At 37.1% G+C, this 22,050-nt stretch overlaps 3 protein-coding genes across 4 annotated transcripts; 1 reads left to right on the forward strand and 2 right to left on the reverse strand.

Annotated features, from left to right (window-relative positions):
• Positions 1 to 7,739: 7,739 nt before the first annotated feature.
• Positions 7,740 to 14,221, reverse strand: LOC131025474 (protein FAR1-RELATED SEQUENCE 5-like). Its single transcript, XM_057955269.1, has 5 exons — positions 14,197 to 14,221; positions 13,726 to 14,102; positions 9,156 to 9,880; positions 8,843 to 9,066; positions 7,740 to 8,728 (listed from the first exon to the last, which is right to left on the reverse strand). The coding sequence occupies exons 1-5, from the start codon at positions 14,219 to 14,221 to the stop codon at positions 7,740 to 7,742; spliced, it is 2,340 nt and encodes a 779-aa protein (XP_057811252.1).
• Positions 14,222 to 14,907: 686 nt separating this feature from the next.
• LOC130985701 (G-type lectin S-receptor-like serine/threonine-protein kinase SD1-13) lies at positions 14,908 to 17,720 on the forward strand. Of its 2 annotated transcripts, XM_057908789.1 has the most exons (8): positions 14,908 to 15,058; positions 15,133 to 15,566; positions 15,653 to 15,760; positions 15,851 to 16,041; positions 16,112 to 16,322; positions 16,417 to 16,651; positions 16,749 to 16,896; positions 17,202 to 17,720. In XM_057908789.1, exons 2-8 carry the CDS (start codon positions 15,359 to 15,361, stop codon positions 17,511 to 17,513), a joined length of 1,413 nt encoding a protein of 470 aa, XP_057764772.1. In that variant the 5' UTR covers positions 14,908 to 15,058; positions 15,133 to 15,358; the 3' UTR covers positions 17,514 to 17,720. The 2 variants fall into 2 exon arrangements, with proteins under 2 accessions (XP_057764772.1, XP_057764771.1); XM_057908788.1 differs by having other exon boundaries at positions 14,917 to 15,566.
• Positions 17,721 to 21,034: 3,314 nt separating this feature from the next.
• LOC130985702 (calcium-binding protein PBP1-like) lies at positions 21,035 to 21,673 on the reverse strand. The gene has a single exon (XM_057908791.1). It carries the CDS (start codon positions 21,507 to 21,509, stop codon positions 21,168 to 21,170), a length of 342 nt encoding a protein of 113 aa, XP_057764774.1. The 5' UTR covers positions 21,510 to 21,673; the 3' UTR covers positions 21,035 to 21,167.
• Positions 21,674 to 22,050: the final 377 nt, after the last annotated feature.

Consider the following 22,050-nt stretch of genomic DNA (forward strand, 5'->3'; position numbering starts at 1 on the left):
GAATCCTGGAGGGAGCAGAATATTTTAAATTTTGTTATTCATCAGCATATACTGCATTGTTCATCAGTATATACGGCCATGTTCATCAGTATATATGTCTTATTCATTACGAATTTTTTAAATTTTATTTTTCATCAGTATATACATCTTGTTCATTAGATATACGTTTTGTTCATTAGTATTATATGTCTTATTCATTGTCCTAGTGTTTCACGAAAATTATGGGGTCTCACTGGAGCGCGCCCCTATATATATATATATATATATATATATATATATATATATATATATGTAGTATCGTAGTATCCAATCTTGACCACACATTTGAGACATGTGTCGCATCAAGATTGTGACTATCATAACCCAAAATCATTTATTTTCCTTACAATTTTTATTTGAAATTCTTAATTTTTAAGTTATAAAGTGTATGGGAAAAAAATATAATTTATTTATTTAATTTATGTTAGTCTAGTTATGCCCCTAGTAAAAAGAATAACGTTGAAATAAAAATAAAATCTTAAAAGAAATGAATTATGTATATATATATATATATATATATATATATATATATATATATGGTAGGGATCCATAGAGAATTAGTATATAATAAAGAATAGAGAATTAGTACTTACCGTTGGATCTTGAGAATCTAACGGACAGATCAATTCCAAATATTCAATCAAAAATGTGTTTAATTAATATTTAATATTTTTTTATTCGAATAAAGGGTCATTCGGTCTTTTACTTACTAGAGTAAATTTGGAAAAATCTCGCTCTTCCGATTTTCACGCCTCCACGATTAGAGTTTTCAAAATTGCAATCTTTATTCTTGCAAATCACGCCTCCAATTTAAGGAAGTCGACGGCGGTGAGTTTATTCCATTTTTTGAAATATTCAAACTGGTAAAAACTTTATTCGAATTGTTTTTGCCGGTTGTTCAATAGAACACCAACACCAGTACTGATGACGACGGTAATGAAAATTTACATTTATTTATTTAATTATTCATATTCAATAAATAGCAGTATTTATTCGAAATGATTTGTCATTAAAAAAAATATGCAATTAACGTTCATTTATTTATATATTCATATTCGAAATTTTAATTTACTTATTCGAAATAGTATGAGCTGTAAAATATATGTTTAATTATTTGTGTGTTCAAATTCTAAATATTTACTTGTTTATTCGAATTAATGTTTGCTCAAAAATTAATAATGGATGCTATAAATTATGTGGTTTCTGCAACTATATGGATCCATCGAATTTATGATAAAAAAAAAATTATTCGTTAAGAAAATTAAACTAATAAAAAATTAAAGAAGGAAATAATGAAGATATGCATAACCACCGCCTACTTCAAATTCGGTCAACTCATAATTTGATAACTACCGCAAATAATAAATAGATTTTTACATAATTAGGCTTAAGCGTGTTTAATCGTATAACTAAAACAATTAAAAACATAAAAGGCGGAAGTCATATAAACCGCTAGATCTAATCAAATCAAAGGCTAGGATCAATTCTTTATTCTCAAAATATATGCAATTCTCCATGGATCCATTCTCTCTCTATATATATATAGGGTTGCGCTAAAATAAATATTGACACTTGATCTTTCTTAAATAAACGGCCAAATCTTGTTTACATATATTAGTAGGAATCAACGCAGATTCTGGTGGAGGTTAAGAAAGTAATTACAATTTTCTTAATAAATATCTTTCCCACAATTTAAGGGATCACGTTTTATACATTATAACATTCCATAATTTCATTCCTTCATATTTACTCACGTCTGTTACAACAAAATAATTCATACGTAAATCAAAAAAATTCATGCAATCAGACAAACCCAAAACGTAAAAATTCATACGTAAACCAAAAAAATTCATGCAATCAGACAAACCCAAAACGTAAAAATTCATACGTAAACCAAAAAAAATTCATGCAATCAGACTATCCCAAAACGTAAAAATCCATACATAAACCAAATATGATTCATGAAATAGTTAAAAATTCATAAATAAAATAAAAAATAATTCATGCAACAGATATAGGGTGAGGTTAAAACAAATAATTCATACATAAACCAAAAACAATTCATGCAATCAGCCACTCATCATACCCTTCAGCTACAAATTCGTATGAATTTTTTCATTTATTTAATGAATTATATAATACACAAAAATGTAATCTCAGCCGTTAATTACAAATAATTCATACATAAATCAAAAATAATTCATGCAATCAGGTATTGTGCGGAGACCATATTTCCAAGGTTGGATTACTCGGTTGAGCCGCCTGTGCAGATAATCTTGGGCAAGGATATGCACGGGGAGGTTTGGAAGTTTAGGCATATCTATCGGGGGACGCCTAGGAGGCATCTCTTGACCACTGGTTGGAGTAATTTTGTGAACCAGAAGAAACTTGTGGCGGGGAATTCCATTGTGTTCTTGAGGGCTGAAAATGGGGACCTTTGTGTGGGATCCGTAGGGCCAAGTTGGGGATTGGGGGCCGATCTGACGTGTCGTCGGGGTGGAACACATAGGGGTGAGCAGAAACCGAACCGACACTGAAAATCAAACCGAACCGAACTGGCTTGGTGCGGCTCGGTCCCAATTCTATTAGTTCGGTTTTCGGTTCGGTTTTGAAAAGTAAAAACCGAAAATTTTTGGTTTGGTGTCGGTTTCCATTTTTTGGTTCGATTTTAAACCGAACCGAACCGATACATATTAATATTTTATTATATATAATTATTTTATAATACATAATTATTTTTCTAATTTTTTAACCTAAAACTAAAACCCTAATTCACAATTATAATATATAATTATTTATCACGTTCATGTTGTGGGGATTTGACATTTGAAATTTGTGTATTTTACAATTTTTAATTGGTATTTTTGAAAAAAATAAAATAAAAAAATTTGCATTGTTCGGTTCGGTTCACCAAACCGAAACCGATGGTTTTATCGGTTCGGTTCCGGACCCCCAATTGGTGCGGTTCGGTTCCAATTTTAACCATCGGTTCGGTTTTCAGTTTTGAGTTTTTAGTTCGGTTTTGCACCGAACCGAACCAATGCTCACCCCTAGGAACACGGGGCCAGCGAATGGTTGAACGCCATACGCCGCCTCCTCCTCACCGTGCGCCGCTCTTGCACACAGCGTCGCCGTCAAATGCAGATGGCGATCAGTATCGCCGCCACCACCACAGCTCACGCCAGTCCACCGCCATCCACACCTGCAACTGTCGCGCCGTCCAGACGCCACCCCGCGTGTTGTCAGCGCACCTACGCGATTCAAAACCACCGCGCCACCCTCCACCAGGACATGCGACAATAGCCTTCCTCCATCTACGCCGACCGCCAGAACCATTGCGCCGCCTCTTCGTTTGAAGATTTAATTGGAGTGAGAATCGGAATCGAATGGGTGTAGATATGGAATGTGAACAACATATGTCAATAATAGTGAGAGGAAAAATTTGTGGAGTTATTTCAAAATAAGGAAAGACCATAATTTTTCACGGACGTCTCAATATAGTAATAAAGCCACAATTTTTAAGGACGGTGGACGTATTTTTTATGTATTCTTTTTCATAAATTAAATGACATGTGTTGAAATTTCGAAATTATTTACATTGCATGTGTTGAAATTTTGAAATTACTTTATATATATATATATATATATATATATATATATAGAAGGGTTCAACAGAGAAGCTAAATATTGTGAAGAATAGAGAATTTGTAAAATAAAAACGAACAGATCTATAATTTTAATGAATAGATCAATGTACCACATGGACAACAATTTGTCAAGGGTTCGAATCCTGCTGGTGGCGAGTTTTTCTTTATTTTTACTAAATACGACTGTTCATTGCTTATGTTGATCTGTTGGTAAAATGAATAGATTTGTTCATAATGAATAAAAAGATAATTCTCTATTGAACTCAACCCTATATATATATATATATATATATATATATATATATATATATATATATAGGGTAGGGATCCATAGAGAATTATATTTTTCGAGAGAATGAAAAATAACGAATAAGTTTATAAATTTTACGAATAGATCAGCATAAATAATGAACAGATGTATTCAGTAAATATGGTAAAAATAGTGAAAATCTCGCCCCTATCAGGATTCGAACCATGGCCAAAAATCTTATTCATACGATATATTGATTTATTCATCGAAATTACAGACTTATTCGAACGCATTCTCTATTCTCAAAATATTTAGCATTCTCCATGGATCTTCTCCTTATATATATATATATATATATATATATATATATATATATATATATAGGGGGGCCGCTCCAATGAGACCCCCTAATTTTAGTGAGATCTAGGGCACGATCTGGTGCGTTTATTTTATCAATCCTATGGCTGATATTATATCTGGAGGGTGATTTTTTTTCGCAGGGTTCGAATCCTGGAGGGAGCAGAATATTTTAAATTTTATTATTCATCAGTATATACTGCATTGTTCATCAGTATATATGGCCCTGTTCATCAGTATATATGTCTTATTCATTACGAATTTTTTAAATTTTATTTTTCATCAGTATATACATCTTGTTCATTAGATATACGTTTTGTTCATTAGTATTATATGTCTTATTCATTGTACTCATGTTACACGAAAAATAGGGGGTCTCACTGGAGCGCGCCCCTATATATATATATATATATATATATATATATATATATATATATATATATATATATATATATAGGGTTGCATTCTACAGAAACACAATATTAGATGGAGAATGGAGTCGCAATCTGGTTCGTCAGATCAATCTTGATCAAAGGCTGAGATTAGAAGTTAATATAATTAAAATTGGTAAAATTCATAATATCCCTTAATTTACTCTCTTCTCTCTCCTCTCTCCTCTCACGTCACCCCTCACCTCTCTCCTCTCTCTCTCTCTCGTCCCCTCTCTCTCTCTTAAAATCAAAATACATAATTAAGTTCATGACAAGTTCAACACAAGTTCAGAAGTTCAGAAGTTCAACAAATTCAGAAGTTCAGAAGTTCAAGACAAATTCAGAAGTTCAGAAGTTCAAGACAAGTTCAAGACAAGTTCAACAAATTCAGAAGTTCAGAAGTTCAGAACTTGTTCAGAAGTTCAACAAGTTCAGAAGTTCAGAAGTTCAAGGCGGCGGTGGCTGAACTTGAGGGGGTTCGAAGGCGTCGGTGGCTCTGAACTTGAGGGCGGCGATGGCTATGAACTTGTGGGCTGAACTTGGGCGGCGCCGAGTAAGGAGGTGGCGCCTTCACGCCGCCGAACTCGTCGCCGTACACCACCACCCCTCCGGCCACGTTCACCGCCAGCAGCGCCGCCGTGCACACCCCGCCCGTCAGCGACGTCGTCAGGAACATCATCCCCGCGGTCCCCAGGAATGACATCTGCCACGCCACAGTGGCCCCCCAAATCGTCCACCAATACGCCGCCGCACCGCGATCGAACCCCGCCGCGCTCTCGAATTTCAAGTCCGTGAACCCGCCGTCCGCCGCCATCCCCGCCGTGGCCGAGAGCCCCATCAGCAGCTGCATCTCCACCACCATCGCGTAGCACCGCACCTCGCGGTAGATCACCTCCATCACCGGCAGATAGACGGCGAAGGAGATCCCCGCGCCTAGAATACCTGTTACAACCTTTTGTGTGTATTCTGTGTGTGTGTGTGTGTATTCTGTGTGAGAGACGAGCGAGAGAGAGGGAAAAAGGGAAGAGAGAGAGAGAGAAATGAGAGAGGAGAGAGGGAAAAAGTGACGGAAGAGAAAGAGAGGAGAGAAGAGAGAGGGATGTGAGTAATTTAAGGGATACTAATATTAGCTTTTAATCTCAGCCCTTGATTAAAATCGATCTAACGAACGAGATTATGACTCTAGACTTTGCAAATATTTATGTTCTTGTTGAACTCTTCCCTATATATATATATATATATATATATATATATATATATATATATATATAGGGTCAAGCTAGGGTGAAAACACCTTTAAGTGTTTATAATAGGAATACATATTAACCATAGATCTTTTAATCTGTACGGTCAAGATTTAAGTTTTACTTATGGATTGGTGCAAATGAATTTAATGGGTGAATCATACTGTAAACATTCGCCAAGGGTATGTTTGTAAAAAAACAAACGCCTGCTCATCTTCACAACTGCATTCCTCCGAAAATAGAGCCCAATTTATTTGGAAATTGAATTTGGCTGCAAAGTGAAATGATTGTTTTCGTTGAAACGTATCTCTGGTAATTAATGATAGATATGATCTAATTTGAGTAGATATTCCAAACAAATAGTACTAAATTAATAAGCACAATTTCAGTAGATATTCAAAATGACTGCATTCTTACGCGTATGAATTAGGATTCTTAGGGTTTTTTCTCCACACTTCATCACTTCCGGCGCTGAATCCAGGCGACGATTCATAAGCACTAGGATACTAAATTAAGTCGGGCTAGAGTATAATTTATCTGTAATGGCGATTACGAAAGCAAAGCGAACTGGTATGTAGACGACGATGCTTTGCCTTTTTTATTGTTTTTAAAAAATTGTGTTTTTTTTTCTCGCTTGAATCAAAATCGAAATCGGCTTGAATGTTTGATTCGTCGATGGTTTGAATGTTCAATTAATGGGTTGTTTTGTTTTATTCGTCGATGGCGACTTCGAGGGTTCATTAGTGAAAAAATTTTGCCGAAAAGGTTGTGGTATTTATTGAGTTAAATACAAAAAATGATATGTTATCTATCATTGTCAGTACATGCAATTGGATGTTATGTATTCCAAAAATGGTGGTCCCCAACCATTGTTGTTGGTGAACCCTAGCACTACTATTTATGTATGAATCTTTTTTTTTGTTTTCTTTTTGGTTGATTTTAAAAACAGTAATATGTCAATGGTTTATAACTCTTTGTTGAATCGCAATATGTATAGGACAAGATAGCTCGAAGGACAAAGGGAAAAGGATTGCTAGAGACGAAGATGAAGATGATGTTTTCCAAGGTTATTATGTGATTGTTGTGTGGCAATATTTTGAATATAGTAATGTGCTTGTTGTGCTGTATGTAGTAAATGGCTGACATGTGTATTGGAATTTAGTAATGTGCGTGAAAAATTAATGTGTTGTGCATGAATCGATGTTATGGAACAGGGTAATAGTAGTCATACTAATTAAGCAATAAGTATAGATTTATATAGCATGAATCACATATTATGTTTGGATTAATCAGCTATGTAGTCAGATGAATTATATGATTAAAGGAATGAATCATGTATGATAGTATTTGATTCAGATATTAGTGCTATGTGATTCATTCAATATATTGCAATTTGTTAATCTGAATTACGAATGCAGTTGATTCATTCATCGTTGTTTAGTTGGTATGACATGACGCATGAATTGTTATACGAATCTGCATGTCTCATATATGTGTGTGGAATGATTTACGTGCATAAAAATGAACCACCTTATCTGGAATTTGAATATGTGGTGTATGCAGCATATGAATGCATTAAATTGCATTGAATAAAACAAGATGGGGGTCTGTAGGCAATGGAAAATGAACTTTAGAATCTAGACATAAGGTTTGTAAGTCCAAAACTGTAAAGTTTAAAAAAGGATAAAAAAATCAAAAGCAATAGTAAAAAATCACTCCTCATCGCTCTCTTCTTCGACAACCTTACCACAATTGCGGGAATCATGTCTAACTAGACGGCGACATTTCCTGCATCTTCTCTTTGGTTTTTCGCCTTTTCAGCTGCTACCTCATAAGTTGACTTCAATCTCTTGCCACTTCCCTTAGTCTTCACGGCATCTGGTGGATGAACAGTTACAACTGAAGGGATCTTCGAACCATAAAATAATTTAAACATTTTTTGCTTCCCGCTCGCCGGAGACAAGCATTGTGCACCGTCTGAATTAATTTCTGCCCAACGTTTCAGTTCTGTTAAGAGTGAATCAACTAGCTCGTCATTCCCTTCTGCAATGCCAATACAACGAAGAGCCTCTGCCATCAATGACTTGTTGCGTGACTTCATGTTGCTAGTTGATATAACTTCTGCACTAGCAGCCTTTAGCCATCGATGTACTATATATTTGGAAGGAATTAACTTCATTCCCACGTTTCGCATAACAACAAACATATGTCGACATATAAGACCAACCATCACAAACTTTTTGCAGGAGCATGTAATGGTTTCTTCAGACGCTATATGCACAACCTTAAACACACCATTAGATCTGTCATCTACGGAGTACCATTGCTCGTCGTCGTCTGTCTCCATTGACTTTATGCGGCATCTATCAACAGCCTCAATGATCTCCATTTGAATATCCATAAACACATTCCTGGTGTATATAAGTGAGGCATGGTGTTCCAGTGGGGTGTGAGTCTTCAATTGGGGCACCGTTGTCTGATCTACAATGCACGCCTGTTTGTAATTATGCCGTTGTGCCTCCATAGCACTCTCAAAGTGAATGTAGAATGCAGCGAGATTGGAATTCCGATTCAAGTATCTCCGAAAAAAACTATTCTCGCTTTCGGATAATGATGTCATTCTAAACAAGCCGCTCATGCTCAAATCTCGAAAGTAGGCAGGTATCCAATACGAACGGAGTGAAAACATATCGGCAAGCCATGTGTTGTCAGTCAACTCATACTGATCTAATACTTCTGTCCATTTCCTTTCAAAATCAACTGGCTCATCCAATTCCGATCATACGACAGAATGTATCTCGCTTTTCAGTTCGGCATCTTCTCGTAAAGAATTCGGCAATTTTTGAGCAAGCTTCATCATGATATGCCACATACAGAACCTGTGTCTAGTGTTGGGCATTACATTTTCAACAGCAATTTTCAACGCTGGGTCTTGATCTGTTATAATCATTGCAGGAGCGGTTCCCGTGCATTCAATAAAATGTTTTAAAATCCATGAGTATGAATTCACGTCCTCTCTGGTTAGTAACCCTGCTCCAAATGTAACACACCCACCATGATTATCCTTGCCGGTAAATGGAGCAAAAATCATGTCGTACCTATAAGCATTGTAAACGTTATAATACACATGTAAGTTGAATTGCACAATTTTAAAAAAAATTTATACGTGTACAGAATATTTGATTACCTGTTCGTTGTATACGTGGCATCAAAGGACACCGCATCACCAAACAACGAGTAATTTTGAACAGCAACAACATCACTCCAGAACAAACTCTTCACCTTGTGAGTTTCATCAACTAAATATTCACACTTGAAACCTTCATCAGTTTCACGTTTACTTAGAAACCTGTCAAGTAGTAGTTGTGCATCAACACCATCCGCGTATGAATTCATGTTGTACGATAGGTTTTTAAAGTCCTTGCTGGTGCACCCCACTTCCTCAAAACTTCCAACCAGTTCTTTAAAAATACGAAATGCCCTCACTGGTCCAATATTGGACTTGGCACACTTCAGCATAATCATCTGATGTGACTCATCCATTTTGCGATTGAATTTCATAAGGTGACGAACATCTTCAGTTACGAGGGAATGATTGTGTAATTCAGAGAAGCTGGTGAAAACATAATTGCCATCATCATTAAGTGTTGCAGTGATACGAGCCTTACAGCCATTTCTGGTAGATGGTTTCCGGCGTCGTATTTTCTTTTGAACACTTGATTCTGATATATCTTTCTTCGAGTCCGGCTTCACACCTTCTCTTCTACAGATGAAGTATTGATACAATACTTGTCGATGTTTGCCTCTTTTAATACCCCCCCTACGAGTATCGAAGCCCACTGCATGTCCATACATAGAATAAAACTCATACGCTTCATCCAATGTCTTCAACACTTTACCCACGTATGGTTTCTGGTGGAGTATTAATGAAATGAATTATCAATAGACAAGTAATAATATGATATTGTTTCTGGTGAATCAATAGTATGAATTATAAAAGCAAATGCATGAATCATATAGACATTGTTTTGCATGCATTAATAGTATGAATTGTAACAGTGAATGCATGAATCAGGCAGCGAACCACAGAGGTAACGGTGACAGAAAATTAGGCAGCGAACCAGATATGCAATCAATAACTCTACTAAAAGAAAAAATGAAAGAAAATCAGCCACCGAATCGGACATAGATTGATGAATCGGACATAGAATGAATTGTAACATGAATCGGACATAGATTGATGATATACATACCACACGACCCCATAATGTTATTGAATCGTCCACTGCGTTTTCTGGAAATTGAGGTTTTGTGTTAATTCAATGTACAGAGGCTTCGTTTCTGGAAATTGAAGATTTCTCGAAAGAATAATTGAGAAAGTGATAGCAGATTAGGTTAAGTGATAGAGTAATTCAGATTTGGTATGATATGGAAAGATCATGCAAATCAAAACCAAATCAAATATACCGGTTTTACTAAATATGAAAATTACATGAATATCCTCATTGAATAAAAACGTGTATAATGGGCTGATAAAATGGACGAAATCCAGCCATCAAATCTCTTAAAATCAATGGATGATATGTGATCCTATTTTAAACAAAAAAAACTGTTTTTATTTTAGCCCAACTCTATATATATATATATATATATATATATATATATATATATATATATATATATATATACGATGGAGTTCAATGGAGACCACTCCCATATATAGAGAATGAAGACCAAATCCTGTGCGTTGATTCTAGAATATCCTACGGTCTTGATTTGGCTGAAATTTTTTATAATTTTCGTTTATTTTATTGCCAGAAGGTTAAGTTGGTCATTTCATTTTCTCTCTCTCAATCTATTAGTTAAATGCTCCTATCTCTCTCTCTAATCAAATCGTCTGATTCCCCTCTCTCTCTCTCTTTCTCTCTCTCTCTCTCATACTTGACAATGGCGATGCTGCTCCTTCTCGCAGTCCTATCCTCTGCCGTCGCCGCCGCCGCTATAACAGGAATTCTGGAGGGAGGCGGGCCGTCGCCGCCGCTCTTTCATTTTTTTTCAAATCTGCACCGACCTCCTCCTCCTCTGCTGCTCCTCGCCTCCATCTCTTCCTCTGTTTCATCTGCCGTCCCCTCCGATACCGCCCCCGTCCCCTCTATTCCTCTTTCGCTCGCCTCCCTCCCCAACCTCCGAACCCTAATCCTCCAGCCTCCAGCCTCCAGCCTCGATCCCCAAAATCTACCACCTCTAGCCTCGATTATCCGGCGGCCGCGCCCACGCGCAGCCTCCAGTCGTCGTCGCTCTTTCCTTTTTTCAATCTGCGCCGCCCTCCTCCTCTTCATGCTGCTCTTTGCCTCCATCTTCTCCTCCGTCTCATCCGCCGTCCCCTTTGATACCGCCCCCGTCCCCTCTATTCTCCTTTCCCTCGCCTCCCTTCCCAACCTCCGAACCCTAATACTCCAGCCTCCAGCCTTGATCCCCAAAATCTACTTCCCCTATTTTCGATTTTGAGAGATGAATTTTACTATTTTGGTGGTTCTGTACTACAAAATCAATGTTGTTAAATTCTGTTGGTTTGTAAAGTCCGGTTGGGTGTTTAAAGGCAGAACCTTTGTATAAATTATGTTGGTTGATTTCTATAAAAATTTGGTTGATTAAGGAGTTTGAACCTAGTGTTCGTAGAAAATACTAATGAACGTATTAATGTTTGTTGATATGTTCGTAGAAAAATGTATGAACATACTAATGCTGGATTATATGTTCGTAGAAAACCAAATGAACATACTAATGTTCGTTGATATGTTCGTAGGAAAACAAATGAACATACTAATGTTCAACTATTACGTTCATTGACGGATCAGGTCCCAGAATGTGAAGAGAGAAATTTTTGGGATTTGTTCAACGTGATCCCAGAATTTAGTGAATTTGAGTGGACATATTTACCCTTTTCAGATTCAATAAATGTAATTAACCAATATTTAATTACATGAAAAATCAAATCAGGAAATTATATGAACCGTTAGATTAAGCAAGATGGACGCACATGATTTGGTCTTTGTTCTCTATCTAGGGGAGTGGTTGTCATAGAAGCTAACTCTCTCTCTCTCTATATATATATAAAGAGAAGTAAATGTAAATAAATTCAATTAGAAGGATATAATTGAAATTGAAAAAAATACATAATTTACATTATTCCTAACTTTCTCTCTCCATCGTTTTGTTCGCTCTCTCTCCTTTTTTCTTACTATTGGATTTTTTTGCCATATCTTTCATTTGATTAGGTTGTGTACGATTTTTTTTTTGGTACCAATATATGTCCATTAGATGATCATTTCACGTTTTTATTTATTTTATTGAATAAGTTAAATTAGTGAAGACTGAATTTGAATCGTCATCGATCTTCTATAATTATAATATATCAAAAATATGACGTGAATACCACCATCGATTAAGATCCGATAGAGAATGAGTAAGCAAAGTTGTTTAGTTTGCAATTTATTAAATTTTTCTCATTCTCTAAACAAAATACATTTTTTTTTTACCTTTTTAATGTATTTTTTCTTAAATAAATGTGATGCAAATGGCATTTTTAATAACAAAAAAATGATACTTCAGAAATGTTGTTTTTTTTATAAAAGTAAATGCTATTTTGTATATAAAAAATAATACTTACAAATGATAATTTTAATGCCTGCAATTGACACTTTAAGTAACAAAAACTGATATTTTATCTTATTGACCGGATGATAAGAGGGAGGGCCAAGCTAGCTGGCCTAGCGCAAGCGCTGATTAGAACCAACCACATAGTTTTCCCTAACGAAAATTTTTGTCAAAATTAAATATAAAGCTTCAGAATAATACTCTCTTCGTCTTCAAAAAGTTTGCTCCAATATCATTACTTTGCATTTTTGTAAATGGGTCAATCATCAAATTTATAATTACAAGCCTTTAAACACTATTTATGTATAATTTTTTACCAGCTTTTATTAAAACCGGTGTAGCTTCTCTTGGGACAAACTTTTCATTGTATATGTGTATATATATATATTTTTAAATATTAAATTTACAATATATAAAATATTCTTCGTGCATCGCACGGGAGGCATACAAGTTTTACATAAAAATACAATAAATGAAAAATAATTCTAACACATTTACAATCAGAATAAGGCATAAAAATTCATACCTTTATTGAATTCTATGTAAAAAAAAAAAAAAAACATTACAATGATACAATCTTTAAAATTGAAATTACAACATTGAATAAGTGAACTAACTAATTCATTATACTAATTCGAAAATAAATTTTTATTACAAGGAGAGAAAAAAAATGAATAAAGGGTTTGAACTCAATTTTAGTATAAATATTAAATTTGATTGGCCTATGTATCATTGAATAATGAAGAATCAAAGCTCACGTAGTTCTCTTACCTTAACTTATCTAGTCGAAGGCCTCAACGAAGGATCTATCGGACACAGTGAATTCAACGTTTGGACTCTCTGCCATTCCCGATTCAGGGCCGGGCCAAAACCGTTGACCTCAAGCCGGAATTATCGGGCCCGATTCGAACTAGACATCACTATATTAAATTAAAGGGTTAAGTATCAAATAAGCCCTTAACGTGGAAATCCTTATTACATTGTCAACCCTATGGCAAAGGGGGTATCAAATAAACCCCTATCGTAATTAATTTTGAACAATTAAGCCCCCGACTTAACGGAGAGTTAACACCGTTAATTTTTTTTTTATTTTTTTTAACGAGCAAATCGTCGAACATCTGGTAGGCACGGCTGGACGGCTGGTGCACCGACATCACCACCGTCTTCCCCCTCGCCGCGAGGCCCCCCAGCGCCGCCATGAGGTGGTAGGCCGTCGTGGCGTCGAGCCCCGACGTCGGCTTGTCGAGGACCAGCAGGCTGGGGTCCACCAGCATCTCGTGCGCGATGCTCACCCGCTTCCGCTCCCCGCCGGAGACACCGCGCACGAAGCTGTTCCCAATGATTGTGTCCGCGCACCGACCCAGCCCCAGCTCAGCGATCGCCGCCTCCCCTTCGCCTCCAGTTTCGACCTCCGGCAACAAGAGCAAAAGTCGTCGACGCTCTCCCCCTCTCTTCCCGACTTTCTCTCTCACCTCTCCTAACAGATCGAAACAAGGGGTCAAGGCCGAAAATAGCCGGTAACCTCGCCGGAAATTGCGTGGCTGAGCCTCCCCTTCGCCTCCAGTTTTGACCTCCGGCAACAAGAGCAAAAGTCATCGCCGCTCTCCTTCTCTCTTCCCGACTCTCTCTCTCTCTCTCACCTCTCTTAACAGATCGAAACAGGGGGTCAAGGCCGAAAATAACCGGTAACCTCGCCGGAAATCGCGTGGTTGGGCCTCCCCTTCGCCTCCAGTTTCCGCTCTCCCTCTCTCTTCCCGACTTTCTCTCTCACCTCTCCTAACAGATCGAAACAGGGGGTCAAGGCCGAAAATAGCCGGTAACCTTGTCGAAAATCGCGTGGCTGGGGAAGGAGATAAGAGAGCCACATAATAAAATTAAACGGCTGTTAAGTGGACGTTAGGTCCAAGGGTGTAATTGTTCAAAATTAATTACGATAGGGGTTTATTTGATACCCCATTTGCCATAGGGTCGGCAATGTAATAAGGGTTTCCACGTTAAGGGCTTATTTGATACTTAACCCTAAATTAAATTATCAAATCTTTCCAATCCCATTATATAATCCCATTAACTTTTTATTTTTCTTCAAACCTTAGATATGTAATCAATTTTTAAATTAAAATAGCGATTAAATGTTAAAAATATACCCTAATTAGGTAAATTACATCGTAAAAAAAGAAAAAAAAATATTTTCTTATCTTTTTTTTCCTCATTTTTTTCAATGAAAATTTTACTAAAAAAAATAAATGCAGCCTAAAAAATAAATACATGTCATTTCTGATACCACATGACCGAGTTGGGAGACCAGCATTACCATTACCATTACCACAAAAAAATAAAATGTTAAGTGGGGTCAACGGCTCGCATTTGAAATTTGTTCAGTTGAGTCCACATCTCAAAATTTGTTAACAGCACGCGGAATTCAGTTAGTGAAAGGCAAGTAGGAATTCGACGATGATGATGCATCTCAACTTTGCTCTTGTGATTTTGTTATGCCCCTGGTTTTGCAGGGCACAGGTGAACAACACATCCGGCGACCCTTGCCAGACTCCCGGCAGGTGTGGCGAATTCGGGGTGTGCTACCAAAGGGACTCCCCGATTTGTTCTTGTTTGCCGGGATTTGAGCCGCGGATCAATCAGGAATGGGCTTCCGGAAACTGGAGCAGCGGCTGTGTGAGGAGCTCCCCTTTGAACTGTAATAACGCCACCACCACTGACGGCTTCTTCAAGGTTCAGATGATCATAGTCACGGTTAATGAGGATTGGCGCCCCGGCTCCGAAGCTCAGTGCAAAACCCGATGCCGCACCAACTGCTCCTGCCTTGCCTACGGCTTCGACGGCGGTCGTGGCTGTAGATTGTGGGCTGGAACCTTAAACAACATTCAGAAATTCCCCAGCAACTCCGGCTCTAATCTTTATATCCGCCTCGCTAATTCCGAAATAGGTTTCCCTTTTTTCTACATTTTCACCCTCACGGATTGGAATTTCACCTTTGATTTTGTTTACACTGTCTGTATATTCTTCTGGCAGATCAAAAGAAAGACTCTAAGAAGATTATCATCATTGTAGTGGTTGTGGTTTTCTTTATCGCGTCTATTTGCGCATGTGTTTCTTGGAAATGGATTGCTGCTCGCAGAGGTAATATTTGTGGGTATATATATGTATATCCGTGGTTTTGTAATGCTTTGCACGTTTCATTTGGCCGTGTGTTGTTTCCTCATGAATCAGGCAAAAAGAAAAGCAGTCAACTTGGAAAACAGGACCCCTCTTTTCTAGCCGACTCATCTCTTCAAGATGTGTTAAGTCAGGTTAATCTTGAAGAGTTACCACTGTTTAAATTTGAGACAGTTGCAAATGCTACCAACAATTTCTTTGAAGACAGCAAGCTCGGAAAGGGTGGTTTTGGTTCTGTTTACAAGGTAGCTTATTCTTCTCTTTTATATATCTTTTGTACCTCACTCGGAAAGAATAACAATACTGCAACTGTAGGGAGAATTGGTTGATGGAAGAGAGATTGCGGTTAAGAGGCTTTCGCAGGCATCTACACAAGGGATGCAAGAATTTATGAACGAACTGGTGCTAATTTCTAAACTCCAACACAGGAATCTTGTTAGACTAATTGGATGCTGTATTGAGAATAAAGAGAAGATGCTGATATATGAATACATGCCTAATAAAAGCTTGGACTTTTACCTATTTGGTTAGTTCAAGGTCTATCATCTAATTTTATCAATGCCATAGCTGCTGAGATTTCCCAGATTTTTAACTTACTTTGCCCTGAAAATTATGTCTAGATCATTCACAACAGATCCTAGATTGGAGAAAGCGTTTCAATGTGATCCAAGGTATTTGTCGAGGCCTGCTTTATCTCCACCGGGATTCCAGATTGAAGATAATCCATCGAGACCTGAAGCCCAGCAACATATTGTTGGATAACGATTGGAATGCAAGAATTTCAGACTTTGGCATGGCCAGAATATTTGGGACAACGCAAGATCATGTCAGTACCTTAAGAGTGGTAGGCACATAGTAAGTATATTTTTGCTCAAGGCATGTGAGTTTATCTGAATTAGTTCATTCAATCCTTCTCAAATTAAAGGTGGCTAGCTGTTTGGTTTTCGTTCAGCGGATATATGGCTCCTGAGTATGCATTGGAAGGAAAATTTTCAGAAAAATCAGATGTTTTTAGCTTCGGAGTTCTGATGCTAGAGATTACTACTGGGAGAAGGAACAAAGGCTTCCAAGAAGATGGCTCTTTGAATCTCTTGGGACAGGTCAGCCAAATTTGATGTGATTTTTGGCTGAGATTTAACTTCAACTGGTTATTTTATAGCATGTCTTTTAATTTGTTTCTTCATTGGTGACTATAATCTTTTATAATGTTGTCACACTCAGAAATTCAAATGTGCCATGTCTTCTTGCTCTGATTATAGCTAATAATGAATATGAAGGCATTCAATGTGGAGTAGGGGATCATGTTACATCCATTTTTACTTGTTGAATTTGCAGTGAGGATGCTATCCTACACACTTATTTTTTTAATAACTAGTTATGACATGAATGTAATGGGGAATTTCAGGTGTGGAATTTCTGGAACGAGGACAATGTCTCGGCTTTGATAGATACAAGGATATCGAGCTCGAGCTATCGCGCAGAAGTAATGAGGTGCATCCATATTGGGCTGTTGTGTGTCCAACAATTTGCTAGAGACAGGCCATCTGTTTCAGCCATACTGTCAATGTCGAGCAGTGAAATATCAGAGCTTCCTAAGCCAAAGTTACCTGCGTTTGCTATAAAATCAAGTGATAATTCTGATGCAGGTACAACTTCTACCCATCTCAGTACTTCATCCATCAACAATGTCACTCTCACCACAGTGGATGGCCGCTGATGCTGCATCAGCATAATCGAAGTAACAATCTCATGTATAGCATTCTTCGATTGGATATATTTTTGTTTTTATGACCATTTTTTGTGTGCAAAGGTTTAAACTATGCTATTTTGATGTAAGCTGGATTTGTTAATTTATTACTCACTCCATTCGCCACAAGTATAACACTTTGACAGGACACGAGTTTATTTATAAATTTATTACTCACTTCGTCTACCGTAAGTATAAGAGCACCGTAAATTTATAAATTTCACTTTAATTATTACTCCCTCCATCCCAAACGAAATGTCCTGCTTCTTTTGGGCACAGTTATTAAGGAGCAAGTTAATTAGAGTATTAAGTGGTGTTGTATAAAGTTAAAATTTAGTGGGTCCTACAATAAAGTAACTTAATTAAGGTTTAAGAGATTAAGGTTTTAATTAAGACTAAATTAGTAATTTAATTAGACGCTTATTATCCCTTATTTTTTCCCAAAAAGGAAACAGGACATTTCGTTTGGGACAACCCAAAAAGAAAAAAAGGACATTTCGTTTGGGACGGAGGGAGTATAATATTTTTTTAATTATTTCATTTTTTAATTAACATAATATATTAAATTTTAATTTCAATAAAATATTAATTATTAAATTATATGTCAAATTTTCTTGTAAACAACATTAAAACTAAATATAAAATGAAAAACTAAATTTAACAGTTAAGGTGGAGGCTCTCCCACATGGGGAGTGAGTGCTTAAATGGTGGGGACCACTTTTAAGCACCCACTTGGGCTCTCTGCTACAGATGCTCTAACATTTTGGCTAGGCACGAATTTTAATAAAATAGTTAATTGATGCATTTTTAAAGGGTCTCATCATGTATAATTTTTTTTAAAAATAAGGATATTTTTAAAAGTAAAATATAAGGCATCTCCACCTCAACTCACTGGGCCGGCTCGAGTCACGCTCCAACGAGCCGATTGTCAGTTGCCACTACTACGCCTAGGGGCTCGAGAATTCTTTGAGGCTATGGCTCGATAAGACCAAATCATGTCCATATATGCTCGACTAAATCATCTCCGAGGCTGGTGTGCAAATAGCTGTTATGAAGGTTTGTGTTTCGGGCCATATAGGCGGCGCACCGGTATTGAACTCCGTTTGAGGACTGCTGCTTGATCACTCACCACCGGCGTCGATCTGCCAATCTGTTAAGTAGTATCTTCTAGTATGGTGGGAACCGTTGGCCCGAAGTACATTGCTGTTTGATTTTCCAAAAGAGCGTCATTGAACAACGTCGATTCATTCAACACGTTGGTGTTGTTGTTTGAGCCTGCGACTCTGAAGAAGGCATACCAGATCTAAAGATCTTGGGATGTCACGACCTCAAAAATAATAGCCGGCTCGTCGTGATCCCCTCGAGTGTATACTCCATGTCATGCCAACTGGACAATTATTCTAAGTCCAGGCTCCCTAACATTCCTGGGAACTCATGCTTCGCTTTGTGCATTGCAAGTAGTCTTTGACAGTCGGCGGTGGTTGGCCTCCTCAAATATACTACGCCAAAAATGAGGACTACAGCTTCACAAAAATGCTTCAAGCACTTCAACACCGTCTTTTCTGCCATACGAAGATATTCGTCGTAGGAATTTGCGGCACCACCATACACCAGTTGCCAAATAGCTGCCGTACACTCTTGGATCGGTGAGAAGCCCGAGCGCCCACAAGCGTCTCCGTGTTGTTGGAAGTATGGATCGACCTCTAGCGCATTCACAATGCGCAACAATAATGCCCCGCTCATACGAAAACGTCGAAAAAATGGATCGTCATACACAGTATCTAGGGAAAAGTAATCCCTATAAAGTCATTCACCACCGGTTTCACGATCGTGGAGAATATATCTCCACTTCTTTTTTTTCGAATGAGGATCGAAATTAACAATACTTGCCACTTGCATGAAATTGGTGGCAAGATGTATGAAAAGTAATCCAGGGTTAACATTCTCGTATTAGGAAATTGAAGATGATCATGATTCGAAACTTTTTTGTCGGATAAAGAATTTGAAGAAGAATTGGAGGAAAAATTGTTGGATAAAGACATTTTTGAAGAGTACGGAATAATGGAGAAGAGAACAATATGAAAAATGAAGTCAATGATGAAAGAGTAGTGTAGGTATTTATAGAAGAAAATAGGAATAAAAAATAATAATGAAAGAGTCGTTCTCAAAGGCTATTAAATAAAAAAATAAAAAAAATCGGCCATTTTAGCTCAATCCAGCTGTTGAAGTTTTTTTTTTTTTAATGCTTGCTATTTTGATATTGTCTGATTGGGTCGTGCATTGCACGGGCCCAATCCTCTTTCCTCCTGAACCTGGTGAACTGAGCAGCTTCTGGAGCGCGCCCTGAGGCTGCGGCATTGGGGTGTGGCTCGCGCGAGCCGGGCGCCCGCTCGCTCGCCGAGCCCCTACTACGGATGCTCTAAGCCTCTAATACTACGCTATTGATATTGGAGCTGATTGTTAAAACATGGCCGTAACTTTCAGTGTTTTCAAAAATATGACTATATGTTATGAAATTTAAAAATGAGGGATATAACTTTCATTTTGTATATTTACACTCCTATTACGAGCCCAAAACCAATTATTTGAAATGTGCTAAAAAAATCGATAATACAAAAAAAAATGCCAAAAAGGTGACATGGCACGGCCACATCAACAACGAACTTTAGGTGTCACCAAAAGCTCAAATAATTAATTTTGGACTCGAAATAAAAGTGTAAATGTAAAAAATAGAAACTATAGTCCTTATTTTTAAATTTCGTAACATATAGTCCTCCTTCTGAAAACACTGACATTGTTTTAACAATTAGCTCATTGACATTGTTCATTTGATAGTTAGATAAGTCTATTTGTTTTTATCAATTGTACAAATTAATACCGTTTGTATTTATTTTAAGGGTGCATTCTCTTTGAGTTATAAGGGAGGGATAAACTACATTTACCATCTTATACCTCGTTTGCTTTGATGTATGAAAAAATTTGGGCAGGTGGTATAATTTTTCGGGTAGCCCCTTATCTCTTGGGAAAGGGATAATTTTATACCTAAAAAAGATTTTATACCACATATAAAGGGAGGGATAAATGTATTATCATTCAAACCAAACAAGATATAAAATATGTGATCCCCACTTAATTAAAGGGATCGGATTAATTTATACCTTCTAATATTATCCCTCCATTTAGAAGAATAAAAAGTAAACACACCCTAAATATAATATTAGAACATTAAAATTGTATTGCGATCTCTCCTACAAAAATTAAATAATCGATCTTTCTTCTATGTAAGAAAAGTAATTTATTACTTCGAAAAAGTAATAAATTGTATCGATCTTTCCTCTCCTACAAAAATTAAATAATCGAATAATTTATTATTCGATATCAGAAATTGTCAAGATCTTTACAAATTTACACAACCACAAAAATGTGAATCAAATTCCGCAAAGCAGAAAAGAAAAGAATGAATGAAGCAGAAAAGTAATGGCCATGCATAGTTTGTGTTGTAAATATTATACGAACTAGATATGTAAATAGTTTTCTGACTCATGTCAGCGATTAAAATGTACATAGATCCCGATTCAGTAAACGGAAACAAGAATATCTCCAAATTTTTAAAAAAAATGTCAGCTAATCAACGTCTTGAAACAAGATATCGGTAGCTCGATTCATGAGATTGGGGCTCAATCTAAACATCAAAACACAAAACTCCATCTGATCGAGACACCCATCGCCGTCCAAATCACCTTCCTTCAACATACACCGGAGCATATCATCATCGTCGACCTGCAAACCCAAGACGACAGCATTCTTCTTCAGGCTGTGGAATGTGATGAGCTGTTTGTGAGAATCCATGAGCACCTCAAACCCTTTACACAGCTCATTCATAAACCCCTCCGCTCCCAGCTTCTCCACCATCGCCGGAAAATGATCCTCAAACACCACACCAGTAACGTCTTCTCTCTTTCCCATATTATATAATCTTAGATGAATGCAATGTGAGATGGGTCATGATTTATAGATATGGTAATTAGAAGTGGAGGCATCGTAAATTGTGTGAAGAAGGAAACTTCGTTCGCGGAAACATGCGGACGATTTCGAAAGTACTGCTGAGATTGGATTCTGTTGAATGCAACCATTATTGTGTGTATTATTATGTATTAATTCAGTTAAGAATTTTGTGGGGGAGAAGGCTCGCTCTGCTTCCTGGAAGTTTCATGGAAACCAATTGCCGAATGCCGTTAGGCATCGTGCCTAGCATTTCCTTCTTTCTTCCAAAACGATTTCTTACCGGAATTTTTAATGAATTCCCAAATTTATATGCATCTCATTTATCAACATGAAATCATTATTCTAACGACCGTACATTAATAAAATTGAGGTACGATCATAGGAATTCTCGCGCGGCACCTGTCTGCCCGTTGGACTTTACAAGACACCCTTTAATAATTTACATTAAAAAAAACTTAATTTAATTAATAATGCTACCAAACATAATGCTAGTGAAATCAAT

The sequence above is a fragment of the Salvia miltiorrhiza genome, chromosome 5 (genome assembly GCF_028751815.1).
Source record: "Salvia miltiorrhiza cultivar Shanhuang (shh) chromosome 5, IMPLAD_Smil_shh, whole genome shotgun sequence".
In the NCBI taxonomy this organism is placed as follows: domain Eukaryota; kingdom Viridiplantae; phylum Streptophyta; class Magnoliopsida; order Lamiales; family Lamiaceae; genus Salvia; species Salvia miltiorrhiza.

Bases quoted from the DNA above. Each gene is read 5' to 3' on its own strand.
- LOC131025474 (XM_057955269.1), bottom strand. From the start codon at position 14,221: ATGACTTTTGCTCTTGTTGCCGGAG. The intron at 9,881-13,725 runs GTTAAAAAAAAT...ATACTCCACCAG, and splicing joins AGATGTTCGACGATTTGCTC to AAACCATACGTGGGTAAAGT. The intron at 9,067-9,155 runs GTAATCAAATAT...CAATGCTTATAG, and splicing joins GCCACGTATACAACGAACAG to GTACGACATGATTTTTGCTC.
- LOC130985701 (XM_057908788.1), top strand. From the start codon at position 15,077: ATGATGATGCATCTCAACTTTGCTCTTGTGATTTTGTTATGCCCCTGG. The intron at 15,761-15,850 runs GTAATATTTGTG...CTCATGAATCAG, and splicing joins ATGGATTGCTGCTCGCAGAG to GCAAAAAGAAAAGCAGTCAA. The intron at 16,652-16,748 runs GTAAGTATATTT...GTTTTCGTTCAG, and splicing joins TTAAGAGTGGTAGGCACATA to CGGATATATGGCTCCTGAGT.
- LOC130985702 (XM_057908791.1), bottom strand. From the start codon at position 21,509: ATGGGAAAGAGAGAAGACGTTACTGGTGTGGTGTTTGAGGATCATTTT.